General features: G+C 38.0%; 2 protein-coding genes across 3 annotated transcripts; one reads left to right on the top strand and one right to left on the bottom strand.

Annotated features, from left to right (window-relative positions):
- Positions 1–1904: 1904 nt before the first annotated feature.
- RB195_012256 (uncharacterized protein) lies at positions 1905–2282 on the bottom strand (the record flags this gene model as incomplete). The annotated part of the gene is made up of 1 exon (XM_064194030.1): positions 1905–2282. One exon carries the CDS (start codon positions 2280–2282, stop codon positions 1905–1907), a length of 378 nt encoding a protein of 125 aa, XP_064051613.1.
- Positions 2283–4286: 2004 nt separating this feature from the next.
- RB195_012255 (uncharacterized protein) lies at positions 4287–23879 on the top strand (the record flags this gene model as incomplete). 2 transcript variants are annotated; one of them, XM_064194029.1, is made up of 6 exons in its annotated part: positions 4287–4523; positions 8105–8237; positions 20703–20770; positions 21109–21186; positions 21450–21500; positions 23778–23879. In XM_064194029.1, 6 exons carry the CDS (start codon positions 4287–4289, stop codon positions 23877–23879), a joined length of 669 nt encoding a protein of 222 aa, XP_064051611.1. The 2 variants fall into 2 exon arrangements, with proteins under 2 accessions (XP_064051611.1, XP_064051612.1); XM_064194028.1 differs by having other exon boundaries at positions 8105–8243.
- Between the last annotated feature and the right edge of the window lie 462 nt (positions 23880–24341).

Here is a 24341-nt window from a genome sequence, read left to right as displayed (position 1 = left end):
CATGTACAGTCTCAAGTCAAGTTCAGGTACAGTGTAAGACAGGACGTTACTGTACCCTAATGGAAAATCGCCTATGTGAAAGGGCCTTAAAATTTGGACAGTACTCTTGTATTGCGCTTGATCCTTTGATGTTTTGCGGTTAATAAGAGTTCTGTACGCCCAGCAGCCAGATATCCAGTTGCAGCGGATAGAAAAATCCAGATTCTGCTCCTGGATAGCTCCGATTGCTTCTATCACTAGCCTCAAGGCTTCTTTCCGTAAATTCCGGAAAAAAAAACTAAGCAAAAAATCTGATGTTATTCGGCAAATGTCCCGTTATTAACCTTGATGAGTTTTAAATAAGTGCTGCCGCAATTTTCCCGAACCGGTATATCTCTGCAGAAAATAATTTCATAACAAATTATGCCAAAAAAATTCAATGGTAGATAATAATAATTAATATAATAACAATAAAATAATATATAGCAGTATATAAATTCAATAGTAAATAATAATAATTAATTATGATAGTAATCTAATAATTCCCACTAAGTGTTAACGCTTAAAAAAACCTCTGATGGGAAAGTTTCCACAGAAAAGTGGACCGGAATTGCAGAATTATTTCGTAAATGACTCATGAGGACCACCACTGAGGCTTACAGTTCATCGTTCGGAAGAAGTTTACGGAACTTCGAGCGATTCTGGCTAGAAACACCTTTTCGATACAATAATTGCAAGGGATTTAGCACATATCACCTTTAAAAAACCCTTTAGATCTCTTTTTACCGTAGTTCTTAGCGTTATCCTCCGATTTTTCTTGATCTACTACGCTTGAACTGTAGGCAGGTACCATTTCTTGGTGATTTCGCTCCTCTACCCTATTTTTAACGTTGAAATGAACAGTTTGGAGACGAAAAAGTTTCCTCAGTTTCCTCAGACATTTTTTTTATTGACTTTTCTCAACCTATTTATTTATCCTAACGCTAACCTCCGAGTTTACTTGATCTACTCACCGCTTACTACGCATGTGCTGCAGATTGCTGTTATTTTTCAATGTTTTCGCTCCTCTACCCCTATTTTTTATCGTAGAATGACTAGTTTGTGGATTAAGTGCAACTTTTTTCAAATTGATTTCAAGGATTGAAGCAGGAGCAGAGTTTAAGGTTTCCTTTTACCGTAATCCATACGACCGTACCATCCAATACGACCTCCATTTGACTGTTTTCCTCCACAGTACATATGTAGCGTTATATCCATCAGAACTAATGAATTAATAACATCTAGGTGATTGAAACGTTTTGATTACTGTAACAATGATTTTGACCTACCTGACGTACCGTGATGCTCTAAGCCCCAGTTTTTCTAATCGCTACACTTTTTTCTCGAGACCTGTAGAGAAAATTCTTAGACGTGAGACAATGGGACGACCGACACCTGTTTAAATCAACTTCAACGACCAGTTCGGCTATGCCACGGATGTTTAACAATTTTTCCAATATTTTACAACAACAAATTTCTGGTTTCTCCAAATTTCTGGTTTCTCCATGTGTGTATGGGCTCTCTTTGATCATTTCTGTTGGTTTTACGACTCCTCTCAAAGGTGGCCCCCATGCCCATCCCAATATTTGACGATCGTCTCGGAAATCAATCTCACCTTTCGTGGACAATTTCTCATTGTCATCTCACATTCATACACAAATCCATTCCTATCCACTTATTTTCGACGGTTGAAGAGACCGAGATAACTGCGGACCAAAGAAACTACCGTAACCAATAAAATGCACGTAGCACAGTAGGAAAACTACCATAAATTACTACTTTATGCCGTTTTGTGAATCGTGAAGAACGGACACGAAACGAAACGAACGAACGAATGAACGAGCACGTTCTTTCACACACATTCGACTCCAAACAAGCACAAATCATTACGAAGGCTTACGGTAGCTCTTCGTTGCCGTTGGCCGTATGTCTAGTTGAGAGGCAGGCGGCGTATGTTCATAGCGCTTTGATGGATGAGACTCGATGGGTCCTCGCCGACTCGATGCCGATCCGCTGAGGGCGCGATGGTGATGGCAGCAGCACGAACTAACCAACGACGACGAGGACCGCGAGAGTGGAGCGACCGCCGCCGCCGCCTCTCGGCGAGAAATCTCGGCGAGACGACGAGTCGAGGCGAGGCCACACACACTCGGCCGAACTGACTTCGACGATGGATAGCTGCAGCGGATGGCGGCACGTTTGATGTCCGTGCCGCCAAAGGCCAAGATAACCAACTCGCCACGCAAACTACACGGATTCACCATGACTAAAGCCAGATTAGAGGGCTCGGATTCGGGGTATTTGTTCAAAACGACCGCCACCGCAGCGGCTAGGGACGAACTGCAATTCTCAATTTCAAATCAGTTCTCCAAATCAACAGGGAGATATAATTTTACGGAATTACAGTGATTTCGAGGTCACGCCCAATTTAATTACTGTAATTGAGGATTATGTGAATTCGCCTTAAGTCCTCTTTCATACTTTGTAGTTCGTTCCAGGACACACTGTGACATGTACGAGTGTCTTCCAACTGTTGTTCTTTCTAGGATAACACATAGCTTTCACAGAAAATTAAATTATTTTTCTAATTATTGCAAACCTGTTGAATTCTTTTTGGAATTATTATTATTGAATTATTATTGACTTATTACAAACTTACTGGGTTCTATTCGGAATTTTTTTTATTAAATTATTGAAGTTTTTAAAAGTGTTGTATTATTATTGAAATTATGAAGTATGAATTATTTTTCGCCTATTTTTTCTTTATAAGACTCAATCCTAGAATTAGTGTGATTTAAAAAAAAGAAAATTTAAGCAGATATATTGGTTCGCTTCTTTACAAACGATTGCCCGGTTATTTATTTGTTTATATTTTTATTTATTTCACTGTTAAAAGCCCAAAAAGGCTACAGAGCGTAGATTATTACTCCAGGAGATTTCCATTTACTCAATGGACCCAATTATTCGGATAGATCGGGATTAAATGGCTACAACAAGCAAACTTCGTTGAATCGCGGTTGAAATTTAAAAAGTGATTTCAAGGGTTTTACGTCCCTTTTAGAAAAATGTTCGGAAAAAATTCTTACATTCATCAAATATGGGCGAGGTTTAAAATAACTGATATCTGAGCTTAGATTGAATTTGTTTTTGGATAGGAAGAACAACTTTGGAATTATTTTCCATCTTTATTTTATTCTATATTGTTTATTTTATTCATTTTTATTTTATTTTCTGTTCTTGCTTTAGGTAAAAAACAAACAAGCGAATAATTTTATATTTTGGATATTTAAATACTCGTTATTTAACTTATTATACTTATATACTAATAATGCTTAGTGTACTTAGCAGAAATCGTTTACTTTTGGCACTAGACTGAACTGAGTTTAGAGTTAGCAGGATGAAAATATCCTAAAATTACAGTATTTCTTATGGGAACTCGAATTTCCTCCTAATTTATTATCAAATTAATTCCACTTCTTTTATAAAATTTGAATCAAATTAGACGTTAGTTAGGAATAGATGATATTTTTCCTCCTTATTTATTGCTACATTGATTCCATCTTTTCTTAGAATTCGAACTGTACTAGATTGTAATTGTAAGTAAACTTTTTCAAAATTTTTCGAATTTCTAAGAAAAACACCTTATGTCGCTGATCTTCACTACGTTAGTACCTTAGAGTCTTTTACATGAACTCATCCATACGTTTCTTCCTGTCATTAGTCAGACGTTCAGTTTCCTATTTTTTCTTTTATTCTAAGGCAACACTGATCAAGTTGTGGAAATTTCCCGCGATTTTCCACGATATTTCTTTGAGAACTCTTTTTTTAGGTGAGTATATTCGCTGAACGGGTCGTTTTCTCTTATTCGTAATCTGGAAGCGTCATTAACTTTTTCTTTAGTCTGGAACGTGATTACTATGAGTTCATAGTAATCTTAAAGTTTTATTTTTACGAATTTTACGGATTTCTCACAGGAAAACTCCGCCTGTCCTCTATTTTGTGCAGTCATCTTTCCTTTCTTCCAGTTTTTCTCCAGAAATTTTCCATCTATTCCTCATTACAGTCGGATATGTTCTCGTACATCTCGTTACCGTATCACCACTTATCATCTATATCAGCAATCGCAGCCGTGGCTCGTGGCACCGTGCGTGCGACGTCGCCGCCGCCGCCGCCGTCGCCGCGGGTGCGATCACGCGAGGCCACGCCCCCGCCCGGGCGGCGGACCAATCGGCGGCGGCGGAAACCGCACGCCGACCACGCCCACGGCGATGCTAGCCGACAGTCCGCTTAATGAGCTGCGATTTGTTAAGTGTGCGCCTATGACGTCATCGGAGTTTGCTGGTGGCCCTGCGCAAGGTCTAAACGGCCTCGGCGCATTCTACTACGATTCACAAACGCCTCAATCCGCACCGGGGGCCTATTTCCAGCCGTCGGGCGGCGGTGCGACGGTTGGACCGACGCCCAGCTTCGCGAATCCGTCCTCAGCCGCTAATGGACCGGATCCGGTGAGTTCACGTTTTCCATCATTTTTCACTGACGTTTTCGCAATCGTATACTCGTAAAATCAATATTTTCAATATACTCTGTGCTTGGTTGTGTTCCCTTTTTCGGGTTTTCCTAATCCGCCGGCTATCAGCTGGAAATTCCACGAAATCGCACCACTTCTTTTCTGATACTCTACGGTTTTTCGTATTGTTTCCTCACTGAATCACTTTTAATCACACCTCCGATGTATGTGTTGTAATGACACACAAACACCACCAGCTGCATCTGGTTTCAATCAATCGAAAACTATCGGACATTTTTCAGCGTCGCTTGTTAATCAATCCGTAAAAACATTACGAACACAATAACGGTTGGTATTTTTGCTCGTAACACACGGGAAAAAGTACAAATTTCATACAAATCCATTGGAATCCTGGCACTGGCCTGGTTGTTGAACATTTTTGAATCAATAACTAGTTTTTGGCGAGCTCGTTTAATCATGTGAAACGATGAGATAAGAGACGTTTCACAGAGTTTTCGTCCACGCACGTCTTGTAGTGTCGAAGAAGAAAAATGCAAATTCCCATCTTAACTTTGTTTTCTGGAAGGAATCCTTTCACTATACCTCGTTGTTCTGTGGAAGAGGAGAATCCTATTAAATTATTTCGCGAAGTTAGCACATAATAGTTTTCTGGAAAAAAAAATCTGCTCATTTCAATTCATTTCTACCACGTTTCGCAACACAACAATCCCCCGGATAGTTTCAGAAAACTCCACAAGTTCTCCTGGTTTCCCATGAAATCGCTACGAAAGAACACTTTGTAATGTTTCCAATTTCCTATGTAATAGGGCCGTGGATTGAACCGTGGATAAAATGTCCATCCAGGATTTACTCTCCGAAGTTTTATTCGATTTTACCAGATTTTCCTTTCTATATAGTTGCATTTGTCGATCCACACACAGAAAACAGTTTTTTCTCGTTGCTGTTCAATTTTATCCGCGTTCTCATCAAACAATACTTTTTTTTTTTCGAAATCCTGATAGAATCTAGTTTTGTTTAGATGCAAATTTTGCAGCTGTTTTTTTCAAAATCGTTTTTTTTTGAGAGGCTGCTTTCCAGCAAAATAACGCCGGAATAATTTTTGGAACCATGCCTTGGATGTTGTCCTCAGATATTTTCCTAAACGTTTCCAGAATGTTTGAGCGATGCATCTCTTTTGCAAACTAATTCCTGTTGTTTTTTTTTTCAATCAAAACTCGAATATCATGAGAAGTTTCATGGGGCAAAACTTCGTGAATTCGTGAAAGTTCAGAGTTTTTCGCGTCTTTTCAGCTTAGTTATGGTTTTTAGTTCTCCGGTAAATTTTCCAACTCGGATCGACATTTCATTTTTCTTTTGTCCAGTTTTCAATGTCGACAAAAAAGCCAAGACACCCTTACATCAAGTGTACTGGCATACTTTAACTGCTGTGAAGTACTGTACTTTCAGGGACCAGTAAATATGTCGGTAAAATCAGAGTAATTCGCTGTTCTCTCTTAAAAATTCTCGGATGCTATCCACAAAGAAAAAACATTGGAAAATTTTCAATTTTTCTAAAGTTCCTACCGTATTTAAAACATTCTAAGCTTTACTCTGCCGGTTTTAGAGTTGTCATCTACAGATCTCATCCAGATTTTTCCTGAAAAACCAGAGTTGAAGAGCTTCTTTGTCATACTTTCCCTACTCAAAATCTTTCCTATCCATATCCCCGTCCAAGTTTCCCAATTCCTATTCTTGGAAATTCAAAATAAAAAGCGTTCAGAAAAACTTCGACTTCATTAACTTTCTATCGTTTTTCCGTTTTTCGAACACTCTACTCTTCAATCCACGATGTTTAGATATTATCTATAGATGCTATGGCCGGACTTTTCCTGAAAATTATGGTCGGTGGGGCTTTTTTTCCAAGGAGAATTCCCCTTTCCCAACAGTCTTTTCTATCTACATCTCAGCCATCCGCCGGTCCTTATTCCTGGAAGAAATCATCGCAGCTGCTATTTATTTCACCGACACATACTAAATATGGTGGATCTCGGGAGTCAATCGGAGTCAAGCGCAGATTGTGACGCATGATATACGATCGAGCCACCACCACCAACGGCGACGGCAGCGACAGCGGCCGTTGGCCGTTGTCGCTGGTCGACGACGATCAGATGGTGAGCGCCGGCCAGCGAGCGAGCGAGCGAGCGCAGCAGCACAGCATATTAATCACCGGGCCGCGCTGCTCCTTAGATTTACGACTCTTCCCATCGCCAACGCCACCATCGCCGCCACCGCCACGAACACGAGACCCGGACGCCGCTCAGTTCGTTGTTCATGCGAACTCGCCGGGTTGCGATCACCCAAAAATTCCCTCCCCGTGGATTCGATTTTCGCGTCGTTATCGACCTCCTGGATTTTTGCCAGGAAAATCTCGCTCTCTCTCTCTTTTTTCCCCTTGTTTATTGATTCTTCCAAGCGGTTTCATTCCATACCACGTTTGATACGCTCTTCCTTCATCTATTTCCAAAAGAAGTTGAAGAACGTGTCGGTCGACGACGACGACGACGACAACCGTTGCAGAACAAGTCTACAGTATCCCCCACAAATGTCTTCTTAGGTCTGGAAATACAGTAGCGACACTCTGACGCTCGATCTTTTCTTCTCCACAGCCGGTAGAATTTTCGCAGCTCGAAGATCAATTGTTTTCGCCCGTAGAACGATGTCAAAAAAGTGTGGAATTTTCCCTTAAATGCTTCGTTCCTCAATGTTTTTGAGCTCTTTCTCGTCTTACATTATAGGTTCTTCAATCGAAAAAAAATTGAACCCCACCGAGAAAAATTGTTTTCTGTTTCGGAATCAATAAAACCAATACAAAAAAGAAGTAAAAGTAAGAAGTTTCAAGTAAAATTTTGAGAAGAGACCTCTGACGGAAGTTTTATCCACAGCTCAAAATTGAGATTTCCGTAGGGACACGTAAATATGTTGTTATCGGTTCCAAAACCTTCGAAAGGAGCTCTAAAATTTTCTTTCCAGAGTTTTCCGGGTACAAAAAGATGTTTTTGTGGATTTAAAATCGTGAAAACTAACTGCAAACTCTTTCGAAAAGTTTCAGGGAATAATTATTTCTGAAACTGTGGTCACAAATTTGTTATGTAAAAATCTTTTTTTTTTTTGAAAATATTCGAGCAATATTCTGCTGATTCCACGGATCTCCCTGCTGATTGTGGAAATTATTGACGATTCGCTAATCTCAAATAAAGGAATTTTTACTTGCTTAGAATCCTCTCGCTTCTTTCCCGTTTTGTCCAGGATTCTAGAACATTCCATACCTTTAACGAGAAAAATCTATATTAGCGTCCATATATCTCTATAGTAACGTTTGCATTTTGAAATCCAAAAGTTAAAAAACCCTTGCAATCGATATTTTTGTCGAAAATTATAGATGTGTGCATGTGATCGCCGCTTCAGTTACAGTTTCCCTGAAAATATTCTCAATTGAACTCGAAAATCAATTCATTCCTTTTTCTTGAAATTGAATTCCACCTTTCCCTCCAAAAAATCCATAACGCTCCGCTTTTGCAGAGCCTGTGCTATCCACAACAATCGGTCGATTGGACGTCCAAAGACGACAAGGATGAGAAAAAAGACGGGGACGAGGAGAAGCCGGGCGTTGCAGCTGTTTATCCATGGATGACCCGGGTGCACTCTAGCTCCGGTGAAGGTTATTTCTTGGCTTAAACCAATGTGAATGCAATTTTTTCCATATTCGTTCTTCTTTTCTCGACATTGCTCTCTGGAAATACTCGAGTTCTCGATTCGTTTCCGGAACTTTCCGGATGTTTTGAAGATTTCCACCGGCTATTTTAAAATGTTCCAAGTAGTGTTCCCGAATATTTTGGATTTTATTAATTAAGTTTCGATGTTTTATTATCAACCTAATTATTTTCAATCTAAATAAAATCGATAAATATTAATCTGTGAAAGCTTCGAAGATTTTTAATTTTTGTTTTTAAACATTTTAAACAGAATATTTTCGATTGCTAATTCTGTTTCAATGTTTCCAGTTCAATTTTTTCAAAGTTTATTTTTTTATCTGCCTAAAATAACTGTTATTCTTTTGTAACCTCAGGCCACTAGGCAAAAAAACCTTTTTAAATAATTAAATAATAAATAACATGATTCTTAAATAACTAACAATTTAAATAAAATATAAAAACCTTTATTGAGTCCAATTGGTTCGAGCACAGATGAGAGCCATTTATACAATAACATCTAATTCTTTCGTGAAAATTCTTCCGAAAGATTTTGGAAAAGTTGAAAGAAATCTTAATGAAATATGATCCAGGAAATAGTCTTTTCTGAAAATTTCTGTTGCTGAAAAAATCGACTATTCCCGGATTTTCAGCGATTATTGAGCGTTGAGTAATTTCCTCTAATCATATCCTCCTAATGTCCACGAATCTTTAAAATTCCTCCATTGATTCCTCACGATTCCCCGTCTGCACTCGTTCGGCCGCCTACCGTAATCCTCCGAATTTCACGGCTGCCGTCGTTTGCTCGTATGCATGTTAGAGATGCGAAAGTCAGATAATTTCACTATTGATTTTTCCTTCAACCGGGTTATTTTTAAATCAATTCCTCATCGTCGTTTTTCCCGGCTTTACGTATGTGCTAGGGTCTGTGTTTTGATCTGCGCCGACAACTACAGTAATCGAGTTACTCTTCGTATGCCATCGTTTTCTTTGCGCGACCGACTGCCGTCTAATCAATCAAGGTGGCACGCAAACTTCTCTGTGTGTCTGAGTGTGTGTGTGTGTGTGTGCGTGGAATGTGACAAATCGACAATACGTGTTGCTCAACAAAACCGATCAATACGTACGAATATTGATTTCTTTTCGGGGATTGATTAGCCAGTTCAGTTGGATGATCCTAGTATTACGGAGCGACATATTTTAACCACAAAAACTGCACTGCTAGTGCTTATCCACAGATTTTGGATGCGTTGGTATCCACTAAATTTTAGTGCGGCTAATTTCACAAGTACAAGATTACGGTACTAGCAGGCTCCACTGACTTTTAGCAAATTAACTAACACTTCTCAAGTAAGAGTTTTAGAACTTAACCCTCAATCTGGACATCCGTTTCATAGATAGTTATCCGATCAGCATCGATTGATTTCCTGGAAGTGTACCAATTTTGATCTCCCCTTCGTTCATTTCGAAGGTTAAACTTGAACTCATGCAAGATATTTTCACACATTTTCTCAGCTTTTCACTAATTTTCCACGGGAAATCCGAAATTGGAGAGAAACAAAAAAAAATATGTTAGCTAGTGGAAAATTCTAAAGGATTAAATTTTGTCCGGACACAACGATCTCCTTTTCTTTTCACTACCTACTACCCGTCCTGAATTGATTTACTACGTTACCTATTATTTGATAAAGTTCCGGATACTGTAGATCACAACGACGAGCTCAAAAATTTACGTTTAATCTACATACATGATCAAAATACCTACGTAGTTCATTTGTTTGTTCTTGAAGTTAAGTACATACAGGGTGCTGAATGGCGCAAAATTTGAACAATTCGGAAATTCCCACAAAAAAACATTGGAAATTAAGTGTAACAAATTGAAAAAATAGAGGAAATAAATAATAATAACAAAGGAAATAGAAATAAGAGGTGTTTACGCGAATTTTTCCGTGATACTGCTGAGATCCAAGATGAATTCTGGCTACAATCATTCTCCATCATTCATTTCACATTTACATTTATTTACATTATTTTATTTACATAATTTATTTCACATTTATTTACATTTCATTCATTCCTCTTTTTTATTGTATTCTTCTACACTTTCATCTCATCTAACACCTATGTACTGGTAAGGTCAGCTCAGCTAACCCTAACCTCCCGATTTGGTCCGTAAAAGCTTCGTATAACTGGTCGTACAACTCCTCACATTACCGTAATCCCTCGCCGCGTCTGATGAAGGTCGTCAACCGGCATCAACTAGAAGCGCTGATTTTATCGCCTCGACAGTTGAGAGCGGGTTGGCTCGAAATTTTCTCGAAGCACCCGGCAACGAAGCGGTTGATTCGAAATTAAGCGACTCCAATTCTCATAAGTCATAAATCGGCGTCGCGCGGGTGAAGTGACGAGCGTCCAGCGAAAATGAAAAATTTCCCATCGAACTCTCAAGGGCACCACGAAAACGTTGCCGCACGTCAACAAAAATATTCTACAAATCGTTGCCGTGCCCGCGAACGCACGCGAACAAGCGGCTGTATAAGTCCATAGGAAATAATGGCATCTCAATAGTGGTGCTAAAAAAAAATTTCCTCCTCCTTCCCCGGACTACCGGACTACAGTAACCCAACCGAACTCGTTTATGGGGGAATAACTCGGCTCAATTACTGCTCTGCTCGGCTAGCGTTTCCGTATCGGAGTGCGGATGCTCGCCGGCAGCTCGCCGGCAGCGTTCGGGGAACGCCATCGTCATCGTCCCAACTGCTACCGTATCCGCATCGCGTGCCTCGCAGCAATCCACACCAATTGCTCGACGGCTAATCGTCGATTTATGTGTTGTTGACGCAAACACACTCGAACGCACGCGCGTCCCAATGTAGTTCCTATTGCCCTATTAGTTGTTTTAATTGCACCCGCTGATTGCGCCCTTTAATTTACTACGTGTCAGATGAAATCGGCGCCCGACGATGTTCTTCGATGGAATGGAGCGCGTTATTTCTCGTAATGTTGCGAGAGGGGAGAAATGGAAAAGAGACCAAGGAGAACATGGTTGAAGCTCTCGAAAAGGTCATCCTGAAGGATTCGAGCAAGGATTTCCTCATTCCTTATTGGGCTGAGAAACGAAAACGAAAAAATTGTGGGAAAATTTCTCCGGAAAATCTCTCAGTAATATCATAATTGTTTTTTTCTCGAAGAAACTTCAATGATTACAATAAACACTCAAATTACCCTAATTTTCAACTTTCAATGGATTTCCTTAAATTGTCGTCTCAAACAAAAACTCCGTATCGTCCAGGTGCTTTTTTTTTCAAGACGCACAATTTTGTTACATTTTTTGTATTATTTCGACAATATGTTTATTGATAGAAAAAAGATATTTTGGCCTTTTTTCTCTCTATTTTAACTCTAACCGAGAAGAGATTTTCTAAGCGATCGAATACAATCTTTTTTTGAGGAGAATAACAGTGCATAGTGCATGCAAAACGCTGCAATTATTTTAGTTTGAACGAGAATTTTCGGTTTTTCAGTTTTCGTCTCGGAATTTTTAGAACTCAGATCATCGTACTCTGGATTTTGAGACGCTAAGCATGTAGATATTAGCGATATTGACAACTTGGTTTAAAAATTACTATTAATTACAAAAACAAACTGCTATTAATTATTATAAAACTATTGGATAACTGTCCAATAAAAAAATCATTAACTAGCGCTATTTTACTCACTTATTTATCACTTCAAACAAATCAGTTGACAAAAAGTGTTTGTTTCACCTGTGTATGTTTACAAATAACTAATACACAATCTAATTTTTCCCGAAAATTCGCACTGGACCCGTTTTCATTCAAGGGAAACGGGTGTGCGTTGGCCGAAAAGGCTCATTGGCCGATGTTTTGATGCACTATACATGCACTTTTTATTCGATTTTCTCTTGAAAATTCGAAGAGTGACTAGATCTTTGTGGATTGCGGTATTCCACTAATTTTCAGTAGTAACACCTCACATCCTAACGTCACACAGGTCTCCAAACCTCCCTAGGAAACCCGTAACCGAAATCCAGGGTTTACTGTAACTTGGATAGACCTGCTGCTGGAAGCAACCGCTCACGTTGTCATAGTCATAGCCGACAGCAACGCTGTAATATGCTCCCGAATCTGTCAAAACACCAGCAACGGTGATCGATCTCGGCTTCTTTGAGGTAGAAGGCTCTCGTTGAGTTCCACAGCAGCCGTAATGGATGGACGATGTCAAATGCCAATGGCATTTTTCGCCCACTTTCCTCTCGCGCTTGATGGAAAGCATCCAGGTTTTTTTTGCCCGCCTCCCCCTTCCCCCCTCTCGTTCGTTCGAGGAGGGTAAAACGTTTCCAGCGCGAAACGTCTGTTTTATGCACTGCGGTAGGGCATTTCTAAATAAAACAGGCTTTAAGAGGAAGTGGAGGAAGAATGAGATGAGGAAGAGGAAGAGGAAGAAGAAGACGAAGACGATGAAGAAGAGGAAGAAGAATGAGAAGAAGAAGAGGAAGAAGAAGAGGAAGAAGAATGAGAAGAAGAAGAGGAAGAGGAAGGAAGGAAAGGAGAATTTTTGTTATATGTATCCTAGATCAAAATCCTTAGCTATATCCATACATTTTCGTGGTCCCGCACAGAAAAAGCACCCTTAAATCAAGCGTGTCGCCTTTTAAAAAGAGGTATAAATCCTCCATTTATAATGAATAGAAAGAAAGATATTAGTTAAACTCCGATGGATTTCAAAATAGGACCCAAAGTAGAAAAAGCAGCTTATTTTTTTTTCTAACGAACTGATGTCCCTGAAAGAGGCATTTCTGACACTTAGGCGCTTCTATGTATCCTGGTCCTACAGCGAGTAAACTTGGTTCATAAGAATTTTCTTGTGTCAATTCTCCAGAATTTTCCGTGAACCTTGGCCCAATTCAGTTTTTTCCACTTGCTACAACTACGTAGTTGATTGATACTTCTTTTTTTTTCTTGAAAAAAGTAAAACTTGGACAACTAACACAACAGATGTGATCGAAAAGTCATTTTCCAGAGTAAAAATTAGTTCTGGATGCATAATAGGAGTATATTTTTGAACATTGTTCTGCTCTCTTACTCTGCATAATTCTAAAAGAGGTTTGAGAAGAAAACTAAACAGAATTTATCTTTAACAAACAAAATCGAACTGCTTAGATGTTAGAAGACGAGATTTTTTTGGTGTTTTTTTTTCTCGAATTGACCCACTAATTAGTTAATTAATTAATAATTGTTTTAATTAGGACTTGCCGTCCCATCTCTATTTGCACTTACTATCATGTTACCGTAAACTTCCACATCTGACTTTTTTTTGAATCTCCAAAGAATTGTCTTCACCTATTTTTTCCTTTAATTTACAAAATATTTCGCATACGGAAGAGATGTCGTTTATTATCAAATTATATATGGTGGGATTTTTCAGTAACTATTTATTTATTTATTATTTTGTTATTTATTTCAATGCCAGATATTTTTTTCTGTTAGAAGAAGAACGAGAGTTGACGAGAATCAATTCAAGAAGAGCGGTAGAAAATCGTTGAGTGCTTCCTTCCTACAATTCATCGAATCGAATCGATCAATATGTATCTTTGGAACTTAGGAATTTTGCCCATCGTCGATTCGTTAGTTAGGTCCCAGAAAGAAAATGCAGTACCTGTACATACCTTAATAATAATTTTCTGATACTCATTCATATCAGCCTCCCTACGTCTCCGTGAAGCTTTTAGGATATTCTCACATCTTCCACGGGTCTGCTCACGAACACCTGATGCACCCGTAAGTTTACGGTATTGATAGTAGCTGTCACAATACACGAGCCGGGCAGAGGTGGCGGGCGGCTGGCGATTCTCAGCACACCTCTCGGACACAAAGGTCCCGCCCGACACAACGACCTCGGCCCTCCGTGTCTCCAGTTGTAAATCCACTTCTCGATAATGATCGATGATAAGCTAGTGGGTCCGCAAACAAGCAAATTGCAAACGAACGATGACGATCTCGCCGAAGCGCACGTGGCGTAAGGTGGTAGTGCGCGCTGATCTGCGTCTGCTCCTAATCCCGTCGTCAGCGTAACCAGCTCGGATTTATAGAATTTCGAGTAGAATCCACCGGTTACGGTAGCCAAAGCGAAGCTCAGGATCTTTTTCCCGGATCCGCCGCTTTAAAATCTGCTTCCTAAACGAGGATTTAAGTCCAGGGGACATTGTTACATCGAATGTACTAGTAGCAGATGTTTTGCGGTGGACATGATTAATTCGTTGGCGGTCCGGGGGCGCTGTCCATCCAGCTGTCAGAAAATCCATTAATTCACGTTTTTTCACAGTGTTATTACCGACGGAGCATTTTTAATCCATCGCCTAGGATCTTCTTGGAGAAATTCGACTAGAGGGCGATTTTCTGGATAAATTTTATATTTATTCGCAATAATTTCCTGGTGAGTGGTCATATCTCAGATGCACTTGGGAGCCCATAACCGATAAATTTTAGTCTTAGAGGTTTTTTTTTTTGAAAATAAAATTTAATTTTTATCAGTGGACAAACGCAACAGAAATACTTTTCGACCAGTTTTAGCACTGGAAATGTGCCTGGGAACAAACGGCCAGGTCCCGCAGCGAAGTCCCCCGTTGCACCGAATTTGCGTCAGCAAAGTAACCAAATAACTTCGGTAGCACGCCCTGAATAAGGAAAAAAAGAAAAAGGTTTTCTTTCCATCATATTTAATCCCGAAAGACAGATATACGGGCTCGGGTGCAAATTCTGCTCATTGTGAATTGGGTCGTATATAGTCCTCCACAGTGATCTTTATCGATTGATGCATAGAGTTAGGAACAAAATCGAATCACATAACGAATTGTTTATTACTTTATTATTTATTATTTATTATTTACCCGATTTTTTTTCGAAACTTTTGCTCAATATTGCGTTGTTTTTGTTAAGAAAAGCTCAACCAATCATCGCAGTCCACTAGTTGTTTCCCGGCACGATCAATCAATAAGACTATTATTGTCCTCTCTAAAAGTGTTTAAAGTCAAGTGTACGGTAGTCCTGTCCTGCTCGAGGGATATTCTGACCTTGAAGGAGGGCACTACTGAGAATTCATAAGCCTTTTGTTCAAGCCAGGATCGAATTCATTCTTTTTTTCCAGATAAAATTTCTCAGTTATTTTTCTAGACCTTAAATAGGAGAACTAATACAAATTTTTCTATGTGATGCGCTAATTTTGAGCTAATCCAGGGGAGTTTCACGGAAAATAATTTTTTCCTGGGACCAATTGAAAACGTTTTCGTATATGTAGAATACCAAAAAAAAAAATATCCTAGAAAATCATGGATTAATGGGGGTGGAAAGTTCTAAACCGATTTATTGATGGAGAATCAAATTTGATGAGAGAGCAAAAAAAAAAGGTAGAGCCAATTTAAGTGGACCGAACATCTCCACAACAAAATCTACACCGCTATAACAATGGATGTTTCCGTATTTTGCATTGTTGGAGCTAAGGAATTAAAAAAATATAAATAAAAATGGGAAAAATCACCGAGATGCTTTTTTTTAAAGTCAACTTTGAAGGTTTGGGTTTCGCTGCGCTTATTCTGCTAAACTGATCAAAACCTAGACTCCGCATGCTCAGTGAAATAGCACGGAACTGTCTAAATTCTTCAAAAAATATTTAAAATATCGAGAAAAAAAGAAAGATCAGCACCATCTTCATGCAATTTTGCATAAACCTTCGTCGTTTTTTTTCCGCCCGACCGAAGAAGTGGTGCCATACGGTCGTCTTTTCTCGGCGACACCATATACGGGACAATAGGAGTCCAACGCATAAATCTTCACTTTTTCAGGGCCGTCAAACAAAAAAAAAACCCGTCAGCCTGTTGCAAACGGTGCGCGGCACTTGAAACTCGTTTCATCGACGACGCGTTCGCAAACGAACGCAAAAAAAAAGAGACGTGAAATGAAACGAAAACCAGCAACGTCAGCAATTGTTGCATTTGCATGCAGTTTTAGCGCTATTTTGCAGCGCAGCGCAGCGCACGTTTACGTTTACGTTACGTGGGGCCCGTAAGAATTTAACTTTAGTGGGTTCGGCTAGGATTCAAACATCTGTCCTTAACAGGAGCAGCAGCAGCGGCAGCAACAGCGGCCTACACACATCGGAACGCATATTCCCACACATTTCCACGATTAATTTGCATGTGTTACGCACCGATCCATCACCGACCGATGCCTGGATGCACCACAGCTCGTCTTTGTACGGGAATTCACGCACACGCACACACTCCTGAAAATCTGGAACAAATCAGCGCAGCGCTGGGAACGGGCACACAAGAGCAGGTGACGACAACCGGAAAAATTTCGGGAGATCCAATTTCGGGCAGAAAAAACGCCGGGAAAGCAGCAGAATTCAAGGAGCGAAATACCACCCGTGAGCGGATTTGAGCCGATTTGACGCGATCAGCTGATAGTTGATCTCAAATCGCTTTAGAACAGTGAAAAATTCTCGGATGAATCTGTCTATTCGGGAATTAAAGAGAAATATTGAAATTGAAATCTCAGCTACAACGTCAGCTACAATTTTTAGTTGGATTTTTCAAGATATTTCTTTTAATTTAAGCAAATTTTCATAGAATATTTCATAGAGATCCAAGAAGATTTTCGTCGATCAGATGATCTTTTATTAATCTTTTCAATTGAGCTCGTTTGACATCAATCGATCAATAAATTGTCTAATAATTCCATCTGTAATTGTTCTAACATCATCGTTTTTTACTGAAAAAACGTTCCAGATGATTCTTCCATCAATCTTCTTCGATTCACGCTTTTTCATACTTCAATCGATTCGATTTCTACTCGGGGAGTTCAAGGAAAACATCGAAAATCAAATCTTATCTACAGTCCTAGCTCCTAGCTACGGTAGCAAATCTTTTCACTAGGACTAGATCCCAGATGATTTCCCTCAATTAGGTGACCTCGTATGAACCGTCAGCAGAAGTCGTCTGATCAATAAATTGTCATATAACTTTGCCTGTTACTGTTCTTTTGCTGAAAATAAGTTCCGAATGATCTTTCCATCAATCTTCATTGATTTATCTTCAATTTCTGGATTTTATTCGAGTAGTGATACCCGTTGAAAACGACAACGACCGACGATCCCATATTCTCCGTCTTCTTTTTTCCCGAGATTGAACTTTTGCACGGTGCTCTCTCGATTCTCGATCGAATTCTGGTTTTCCAAAGTGAGACGAGCGAGCGAGCGAGAAAGTACAAAAATTACCATCAGTGTAATAATTCGTCGGTCGTAAATCTTTCGATATTCTCACTATTGATTACTGTAACAAAATATACAATGTTAGCAGCTTAATGTAACGTTAATTATCACTTAGCTGAATTTGGTAACTTGGCCAAACAACTCGTCCATTAAGCTTCATCTACGGAAATAAATTAAAACAATTAATTGTATATACTAAAGTGGAAAACAGAAAAAGGCCAGTTGTCCTAAGTTCTTAATTATTGAAAAAAAAAAGAAAAGAAAGAAGGAAAAAGAAAGATGAAAATTGCTAAAAGAGCATTCAGATACGTGACGCCGTAAATGACGTAACGGATTGGTGGATAACCGTCAGTATTCTACGGATATAACCGGAACCTGAACGAATGGGAAAAATTCGTAGAAAAAATAATAAATTAAAATAATTATTATTGTTATTAAAACTATTATCATTATTATTTATTAATTAAAAAATCTCGATAATTTTCCGAGGTGAAACTCTTTTGATGAATTGCTTCTTTTTCTAATTCGTCCACGGAAATATGTATGCTTGAGGAAATTCATCATAACTCATAGTTGAACAACGGAAATTTATGGAATCTTCCAGGTTATGTATTTTTAAGAACATCCATGAACAGAGACTATTGTTCCGAACAATTTCTTCTGTGATTGATTGATTGACGCGCATGGATATGTAATCTATACCATTTTTATCACGGTGCAATCCATCATTTTCGTGGAGTAGTAAACTCTAAAAATTTTAAAATCGGGAAAGAAATGAAGAGCATGCAGAAAAAATAGACAACGGTCAACTGTAAAAATAATGTTGTAATGATAAATTCAAAAATAAAGAAATATTTGCGCATTGAATGAACAATGTGTCATCCGAAAACAAAATTCCAAGAAAACCTTCTTATGTTTTTTTGCGTTTTCTGAGCTAAAACTTCGATGAAAAGAGATTTCAATTTTTTCGGATAAAATGACGTGAGCAAACACTTTGTTTAGGTCAAATTTCGTGTTTTGATTCTATAGACGGAACCAGACAGTGCTATCGGCTAAAATTAAGCTCGACTTGAAAGTCTGGGATAAATTCTCTGTGCAGAGTCAGCTAAGCTCAACAGGATCGCGGTAGAGATATAAATTGGGGTCTAGTTTTGCTTATTTGAGGTCAATGACTTATCCAAAGAGCTCAAAAAGCAGATTGATTGAAACTGATAACAGAATGTTGTGCCGACACGACGCGACACCTGAGCAACATAGCCATAATCCCGAAAATCCTTAAAATTCTTGAAAACACTTCAAACAACCTGTCCTTAGCCAAATATCATGGATATCGTATCGATATCGTACGAAAAATTCAAACATTTCCTCACTGGGATTCGGTAGAAAAGATAATGATGATAGTGATTGTAGCAGTCGCCAGAAATCTCCAGAAATCGATCGATTTCTATTCTGAGCGTTCGCGGATCCGTTATATTTCTTATGGGTACGGTATCGAGCATTTTCTGTCTAGCTTCATTTGCCTTATTATTTTTCTTTAAACCTACATATTTACTTATTATTAACTTATTGTTTTCTTTTTATAAACATATTTACTTGTTACTGACTTATTATTTTTCTACAAACATCCAGGAGTCCAGCAAAGTGGAACTTCTTGCAAACAGCTTTAAACAGCTAATTTCGCGGCTGCAAATAGTGATTTTTGCAGGACCCTTTGAACGTGGTTTTTAGGTTTTTTTCTGGTTTTCAGAGCTAAAGCCATTGATTTCTCGGAGAAAAAAAAGAGATTTCAATTTCCTTGATAAAATAGATGTAGCGAACTCTTTGCTTGAGGAAAATTTCGTGTTTAATACTTTAGACGGAATCAAACAATGTTCCCAGCTTCCTACTGCAGTCTTCAATGAAGAAGAGGAAATTAACTGAATGTTTTTAATATTATCATTCTTATTTTAACGAATAATAGAATAATTTATACAGTAACAATGACATAAAACTGCATTAGTACTTCTGGAAAATTTATTGAGTAGATCTAAGAGACATTCGCCTTTTTCAAAAAGAATCATACGATTTTGCAGGTTCTTCTCCTTTTCTCTCTTGCTTTTTTGTTGAAAAAAAAGATTCCTACCTAGGCAGAATTAGGTTGTAGAGCTAATTTTTGGATTCAAGATGGATTCCATATAAAATCAATCGATTGCATTCGAGGATTAGGTCGATGCAGTGACCGAATCATGCCTGCACTTATATTCATTAATTTTCCCTTACATTTTCCTCCCTTCATCTTGTTGCTTGCATCTGTTTCATTCCATTCCTGCATTTACTCTTCTAACAAAGAGTTTACTCTTCTTTTTTTTCGGCGGTTGTAATATGTTGGATCAATAACTGTCCATTTCAAAAATATTTACGATGGGTGAAATAAATCTCAGTCGGCGTCGCACTGCCACATCCATATCGCTTCCTGATTTACAATCCGTGCCGTATTTCTAGCTCAGCTCAGCTCAGCTGATCCCCCAGGATGATTGCGGACTGGGATTACTGGATGGAATCCCGGATGACCACATTTTATATATTCTGCATTGGGTGGGGCTAGTTTCCCGGGAAAATTTGTTCGATACGAAGAGTTCCTCTTAAAAATATCCTTAAAAATAAAAATACTCCCTAAATACCCAAGTAATCTATCTGTCATAATATATCTAATCTACCTCAATAATAATAACGTCTTAAAATGACAAACAAAAATTCTTGAAAATTAAAATTTAATAAAATATTTTACTAAGGAATACTATGATGACCGGATTTTTCACGTTACATCCAAAAAAAATATCCAAGCAAAATTTCTTTTTAAGGAAAACCTTATGGAATTTTCAATCTGAGAAAAAAAATCTAATTTTTAATCTTATAGGATTTGTTTCAAATCTTAACGTTTTATCTTTTTCAAGGTTTTTTTTTCTTTTTGAAAGTCGTGAGGATGAATTTTCATCATACAGGATTAAAAAGTCTAAGGATGAAACTCTTAATTCGTTAAAAAACTTAAAAATTGAAATTGAATTGAAATCAAAAATAAAATAAATTCAAAAAAAATTAAACTTGAATGTCTTAAATTTTAATATATACATAATTCTTATACCGTAAATCTTTTATTTAAGGTGGATCACGAGGTGAGAAACGACAACGGACGGCCTATACGAGAAATCAAGTGCTTGAACTCGAAAAGGTAAGGTTTTTTGGATTCGCGAACACTTAATGCGGTTAATGCTAGCCGCCTAATTTCCATTAGTTGATTTCCATTGATTTATTGATTAGTTGGTGGCTCGTAAAATTGCGGAACTAGGCGGTTATACAATTTATACCTTCTTTCACTCCTAAATGTCAAACTACTTCGTTTTTAATGATTCAGGAGTAATTTTTAAATTTTAATTCATGTAAAAAGGAAAAATTAAAATTAATTAAATTGTATATATTAAGATCACTAAGGCATATGTATAACTAGCCGTCTAGCCAATCACGGGAAATTATTGATTTTTTTCTGGAAAAATCCTTATTTTTTTCCAGGAATTTCATTTCAATAAGTATTTGACAAGGAAACGACGAATCGAAATCGCCCACTCGTTGATGCTCACTGAACGGCAGGTGAGTTGCTTAGTTATCGTCTGTTGAAAATACTGTGCTATATTAAGAGAGTGCAGAGATGACAAACATTGAATTTGTTGAAATTTTTTGAATTTTCATCCTTTTTTTTCTCAAGTTTTCACCATGACTAGCCGATGATCAATTCTAAATTTCATATTTTCTGTATACTCTGCACCGGTCTCCCAAAATAGCACGGTTTTTTTTCTGGGATTACAGTTTCCTCGGGCATTACTGTAATATGAAATATCACTAATGTGTTTCAGGTTAAAATATGGTTTCAAAATAGACGGATGAAACACAAAAAAGAGAACAAGGTATGTTTGCCTCCACAAGATTCTTTTTTCCACTCTTTTCCGCGAACGTTCACCAAAATCCACAGTATCGAAAAAAACCTACAGTATACCCGCAGATGACTTACTGTAGTAAGGATTTTTGAGTTGAAGGAGGAACGAGCGTTTCTTCATCGGGGGAAAAAAGTAACTCTTCAACCTCATCCCGCGTTGAATGATGAATTTGACAATGTTACAAAAAACCGACTCAAAGCCTCGCCGCCACCGCCATCGCCTCCTGCTCCGCTCTTTTACGCCGACCGACCGACCGATGGGACGGGGGGCGAAAAAATTTTCGAAAGATCCGTGGCGGGGAACTCGTCCACATGTTCCGGGAAATGTAGTGTGCTGTGTCACTCGGATGACGGGAGGAGGGAGGGCGGGAGGGGGGCTACTAGCTGCGACAAACGACGACGACGACGACATCAACCGCTTCAAAAATCTGCGCGAAAACAACAACACCAGTCGTACATATGCGCGGCGTAAATGTCGAAAACACAACATGTTTCCACGATTTCGATTCACAGCACCAAAGCAAAGACATATGGGGTGTTTTGCCGTGGAGATTAATGAGGATAATGAGGTGAACAAACGTTTGACGCTACGGTACAATTACAATTATTATTAGGGGATTTTTCAATTATTAGGGGACTTCGAAGTTCGATCTGTGGAAATTTTTCAGACTCGAGAAGAGCGGGAGAACGGTGACTATACTATTCAAGATGTTCTTAGAAGATGTTCTTGGTTTTCTGGAAATGTTTTTTTTTTAAAGTAATAATGTTTTCCCACTGAAATAATTTCTGGAAATGTTTTTTAAAAACATGAATAATTTTCTCCCGCTGAAATAGTTCTTAAAAGATGTTCTTGGTTTTCTAGAAATGTTTTTTTAAAAAATTAATAATTTTTTTGTTACTAAAATACTTTATTATAATTGATAGAAGAATTTCATATACTTCATATAGCGCTTAGCAGTCGCAATTTTTCCGCGATATTCTTTTTTTCAAAATATTCTTTAGATTGAAGATCGAGAACAATTATAAATACAAAATGATTAAATAAATAAATAAATTATAATGAAATATAAAATAAAATTTTCCGCAACTTCTTGGTATATTTTAAATTTTCTTCGTTATTTTTCTGACTCCTATGTCCCTAATAATCTTAGAGAAAGTTGAAAAAATGAAATTGAAAATGAAAGTTTGAAAAAAAGGCGAAATAAATCATTTTTTAACAACGACGGATCAATCAATCGTTCTGATCCCCTTCTTTGTTGTTGTTTTTTTTTTGTCTTTCTGCCATTGTCAACAACTAATAGTTTTTTTCTCGTGTCTACCGCTGAGATAAGGATAATTGGAGTGGTGGTGGTTACTGTAGAGAAATCCAACAGCACAGATAATGTCACTTAAACTCTCTAAATTGACGTTTTTTCTTGGATTTCACCCAGATTTTACCTATTTCCGTCATCATTTACTCGAATTTTTCTATCACTCAAGCGCAAAAAACGATTAAATAAATTGAATAGACTAGTAAATAACAAAGAAATGTGGTCGGTATTAATATTACGAAGAGATCCTTTAAGATAGGGATAAATAAATAGTTTTATATCTTCTACATATGTTATAGACGATTACGTTATGAAGATTTACTAAAATAAAAAAGAATTTCCTTATAAAAAAAAAGAATTCAATGGCAAAGTTCCGGATTTTTTTCTTTGCACTTCAACTAAGCATTTCATTAAAAACCTAAAGGCGCTTATTTTCTCATACAGAAATTTTTATTTTCACTCGACTTAAATTTGTTTGAAAGATTGCATAATGACCCAATCCTCGATAAATACGTAAAGAGTGGAACAGTGCTTTTTGATCTACTCTTTTCGAACATTCCCGCTAGGAATTTATTCTGTTTTTTGTTTTGTTTTTTTTTTGTTTTCCTTTGTTTTGTTTTGTTTTCTTGATTCAAACATGGAACATCACAATAATTCTTTACAATGTACCACTTACGTAAATAGACAAATAAATAAAATAAATAGAATAAATAGAATAAAATAAATAAGTAATAAGAAATAAATACTCTGACTACCGGGGTAAAATCCTCTTGGACGAAGAAATCTGAAGCTTTAAACGCTTCCAGGAAATCACATATGTATGTATTAAGTTATTTTGCCTATTTCCATCAATCTGAGCCGGGCATTGAAAGGGAAATAAATGAACAATGTTTTCTTTTTCCCTGGAATAAACCTCCTACCGTATGATATGATTTCAGGATAAGCCGCTCACACCACAAATGATGCCGTTCCCCACCGGACCACTACCGTTTGCACATCTTGGATTCCCACGAAATTTTTTGCTCTCAAATCAATTCTGATCACGAAATTTTAGGATCGTATTTAATCCTAATCCCCATGATACTATAATAAGTTCATCATCTATGAAATCTGTGTAAATGATATGTGGCAGAAGAGGAACGTGGTCGTGTGTAAAACCGTACACACCCACACACACACACACACGAGAACTCGTCCCGGATATAGTGGTGGCTCCTTAGCCTATCCTACCGTAATACTCACACAATAATGAGTATTGTTTTTCCGTGAGCCCCGTCGCCTATATTAGAGGAAAAAAATGTCATCTCAGATTAGCTGAGATGACATTTTTCCTTTCTTCTTCGTTTTTTTTTTCTTCTACGCTAAAGCGTATTCTAGCGACACGTGTACCCGCTTTTATGTATGTCATTCCATGTGCTTACATACAGCTTTAAGATTTTTTCTTCTCGTCCCTTCTTATCCTTATAGACATCCAGAGAGGAGAGAAAGAGAGAATTTATTTG

Source organism: Necator americanus, chromosome III (genome assembly GCF_031761385.1).
Source record: "Necator americanus strain Aroian chromosome III, whole genome shotgun sequence".
Lineage (NCBI taxonomy): Eukaryota > Metazoa > Nematoda > Chromadorea > Rhabditida > Ancylostomatidae > Necator > Necator americanus.
This window is presented reverse-complemented; position numbering and strand designations above follow the sequence as displayed.